We start from the raw sequence: 3,866 nt of genomic DNA, 5'->3' as shown, positions 1-3,866 counted from the left end.
ACTTCAGATACAGTATTAGGGGACCACTAAGGTCTATATAAAAGAGGCTTCAGATACAGTATTAGGGGACCACTAAGGACCAACTGAAACATGGTTCTGGTGGTGTTAAGAAACCAGACTTTACTATTAATTACTTTATTTATATACAAATTCAGGTGATGGTTCATTAGAAAAATAATTTTTTTAAAGGATATAACAGTAAACATTCACTGATGTCAGCTTGTTAAATGTGAATATTTTCTAGTTTCTTCTCTCCTCTGTGACAGTAAACTGAATATCTTTGAGTTGTGGACAAACGTCGTCTTGGGCTTTAGGAAACAATCATTGACATTTTTTCACAATTTTCTTATATTTTATAGCCCAGACAACTATTCGAATCATTGATGAAATAATCTACAGACTATTCATCAATGAAAACAACCGTTTGTTGCAGCCCTAGGGTGTAAAATCCGAAGTCCTCCGCCCAGCGGTCTGACTCGCTGGGTTCACCATTGACCATTTCCGTGGTGATGGTAGCAGGAACGTGTCACTCTGGCTCGCCCTCTGCCACCTGTTTCTTACTGGGCGGCCTATAGCACACTGCGGCGGCTGCTTCTTCTAAAACTCTCTTGATTGGCTGCCTGTTCCTTGTTGTTCCGGTCACAGGAGGCAGGGAGGCGTCTGATTGGCCGTTCACTTCTCTGTCAATCTCCATAGTGGCTTGGCTCGGTTTCATGTTGAGGATCTTACAGAGGCCTTCGGCTTGTTCCTGAAGTCTGTTGATTGACTGCAAAAAAACAAACACATGCCAATGAAGTAGTGTTCATTTTGTCACCTGTTCAGACTTAGTTTTGAGCCAATGTCCTTGATAGTTTTAGTCATATACATGTCTTATTTTGTTTAGTTTTAGTCAAACCATTTCAGTCAAATAGTTATGACACATTCAGAACAGTAACAGCTGAATATGCTATCTCATGATGAAAAAGTAGAGATGGTTGTAGACAAAAATGAAGAGAGATTTTATTTTAGTTTTCATTTTATGCAAAACATTTTGTCTTGTCTTTTTAACAACAATAACACATGTTACTCTTAGAGATGCTCTAACACCATTTCTTGCTTCCCGATACCTGAACTTGCGTATTGGCCGACGACGAGTACTGATCCCAAACCGTTGTGTCATATATTTTATTATATTTTAACATCTGTATGCTGCTGTCCCTGTATGGATGTGATATGATTTCTATCTTTGTTATCGGTCTGGCTCAGGTTAAAGTCTTTGGGAAACATGAACAAACACAAACTAGGAACGCTGTTGAACCTTCTTCTATTATCCAGTTTGACAGTCAGTCATAACGGAAAAAGAACATAAAAAAACTACTTTAACGTAGATCAGTATTAGAGGCGATTCCGATCCTGATATACTGGTATCGGAACATCTCTAGTTACTTTAGTCTTACTCAGTGTTTTTGGACATTGGTGCAGTCCCGTCATTGTCTCGTCTTAATCATGGTACAAAAAGGTTGTTGACTAACATGTTAAGTCTCGTCTGACAAAATTAAAACCACAGTAAAGCCTCTATAGATCCATCTATAAAACTGGTTTGGTGTGTTCAGGTGTGTGTGTGTGTGTGTGTGTTACCTTTATGACCTGGATGGCCTGCTTCACCATCCCAGGAGCCGCTGTCAGCAGGTTGTTCATGATGCTCTCTGGTCGAACACACATACACAAGAACAGTGTGGTTACACACTAGGGCTGGGTATCCTTCAAAAAGGTTTTGACAGCGGTACTGGTACCGCTATCAAACCAGTACCAGTATTGGTACCAGTACCAATACTGGTACTGATACCAGTACCGTGACTTTGATACCGGTTCCTAAACAATAACTTTTTTCAATACCAATTTTATAAAACAAAAAGAAAGTACAACTTTACAGCACAAATTTCTATTTATTTTTCAACTCCACTACTACCATGGCCATTTAATGTATGTATTGGTAAGTACGTGTGTGTATGTATATATGTATGTATGTATATATGTGTGTGTGTGTGTCTGTATGTGTGTATATGTATATACCGTATGTATGCTTACATTTTTTTCATTTTCTGTTTTTGTATTCAACTTTATTGTTGTGGGATGTGTTGTTCTTGGTTTTCATCTTGGCAATCATGTTACGTATTGATTGACAAGGTTTTTTCCCCCGACACTTTCAAGGCAATTCATTCGGACTAAAAAAAGTCTTGAATTTGGTTAAACTGGGTGGACTAAATGTGTCTGGTTCGTCCTGCTACATTTTGTATTCACACTTGGCTCCAAAGTCGACTGAAACTCACAAGGTGAACAAAAAGTGCTCGTACGTTTAGGTGTTTCCGTTCAGAGGGGGTGAAACTTTCAACCGTCCAGCTTAAAGAGAAGTAGCTCTTCCTGATTATTACATGGCAAGAACATGTATACCTAGGCCTTAGACAAAATATGACATGTGTGTGCACGTGTGTGTGTGTGTGTGTGTGTGTGTGTGTGTGTGTGTGTGTGTGAGTGAGAGACAAACTGTGTGGGGAGGTGTATATGTTAAAGTATGAGCATGCCTGGGTGTTGTTTAAGATCCTGTGGAGTATGGGAATACTGTTACTGTATTGTACTCTGAGTGGAGCACACAAAATTACACAATTTGCTGGTATATGTATCACTTCTTCATGGAAATAATAAAAAATAATTATAAAGAAAAATGATGAAAATAACGACCTTGTTTCGGATCTTTGACCACCTCTTGAGGTTTGACTGCCTGCTCATACAGCTCCTAATAAACAAAAAACAGACGGCAGCAGATGTCAGACAAGCGGACAAAGGACACATCAGCTCTGGGTACTGCTGTCATGTTGACGTCGGTTCTATTTGTTTTCTCAATGTGTATTTACATGTGTTTTTCCCTTTAATGTAGACTGGGTAAGCCCCGCCCACTCTGCCCGTCAGTCACGCCTCTTGTGCAGAGAGAATACAGAGCAGACTCCCCAGACCAATCTCAAACCTATTGAGCTTGGCTTGGTGATAGCCAGACTACCTTTAATGGATAATTGAGCTAAACTTGTATTGAATGAGGAGTTCATTCTACCTTTTCCTAACTCACGATAAACGTAAAGTTGATCAACAGTCATTTGAGAGGCTGAACATCATCCTGAGCAAAGAGAAAGTTTTGGTCCCACTCAACTGGGATTACGCCGTAAAACTGTTTCACATCCAGCATCATCGACACACTTCACAGCACATTCATAAAGACAAAGACACTGCAACACCTACCATGACTTTACGTTCCGCTTTGAGGGAGTGGACCACATGGGGCAGGATCTGTTTCGGGTACTTACGCCGCCTCCTGGCGGTCTCAACAATGGCATCGTCCAGCAGGTTTTGCAGATTCAGATCCTCATCCTCGGCTGAGCGGTAGTGGCGGAGGGAGAGGAGGAACGCAGTTCATTAAATAGTGCTGGATTTGAGATGACGTCAACACTTTTTACGGACTGAGGATACAATGTTTACCTTAAGCTCTTAAAACATTTTGTATAGTTAGAAGAGGAAATGTGCAGTGTTTCTCAAATAGGGGTACGTGTACCCCTAGGGGTACATTGGAGTACTGCCAAGGGTACGTAAACTCTTTGCAGTTTAATAACATGTCATAAATATTTCCTAAAATAATCATACTGAATGAATTAAGGGATAGATTCTAATTTGAAATGTAGTATTTCAGTAGCCCAGTCAGTACAGAGTTGGGTTGGGAACTGGAGGGTTGCTGGTTCAAGTCCCCATATGGATCAAAGTATGGTGGTGGACTGGTAGCTGGAGAGGTACCAGCTCACATCCTGGGCACTGCCAAGGATCTCGGGGCACCTTTCCATGGG

The 3,866-nt window shown here is 40.7% G+C and overlaps 1 protein-coding gene across 1 annotated transcript in view; it reads right to left on the bottom strand.

The window, feature by feature from the left end:
• Positions 1 to 356: 356 nt before the first annotated feature.
• Positions 357 to 3,866, bottom strand: part of nsl1 (NSL1 component of MIS12 kinetochore complex) — a 5,855-nt gene continuing 2,345 nt past the window's right edge. The window contains exons 3-6 of the mRNA XM_034899398.1: positions 3,271 to 3,404; positions 2,719 to 2,773; positions 1,618 to 1,685; positions 357 to 766 (exon numbers count right to left, since the gene is read on the bottom strand). Coding sequence (XP_034755289.1) covers positions 527 to 766; positions 1,618 to 1,685; positions 2,719 to 2,773; positions 3,271 to 3,404 — 497 coding nt within the window. The 3' untranslated portion in view covers positions 357 to 526. The remainder of the gene's footprint in view (positions 767 to 1,617; positions 1,686 to 2,718; positions 2,774 to 3,270; positions 3,405 to 3,866) is intronic.

The sequence above is a fragment of the Etheostoma cragini genome, chromosome 18 (assembly GCF_013103735.1).
Source record: "Etheostoma cragini isolate CJK2018 chromosome 18, CSU_Ecrag_1.0, whole genome shotgun sequence".
In the NCBI taxonomy this organism is placed as follows: Eukaryota; Metazoa; Chordata; class Actinopteri; order Perciformes; family Percidae; genus Etheostoma; species Etheostoma cragini.
Note: the sequence above shows the minus strand (reverse complement) of the source record. Positions and strands in the feature narration are given on the sequence as shown.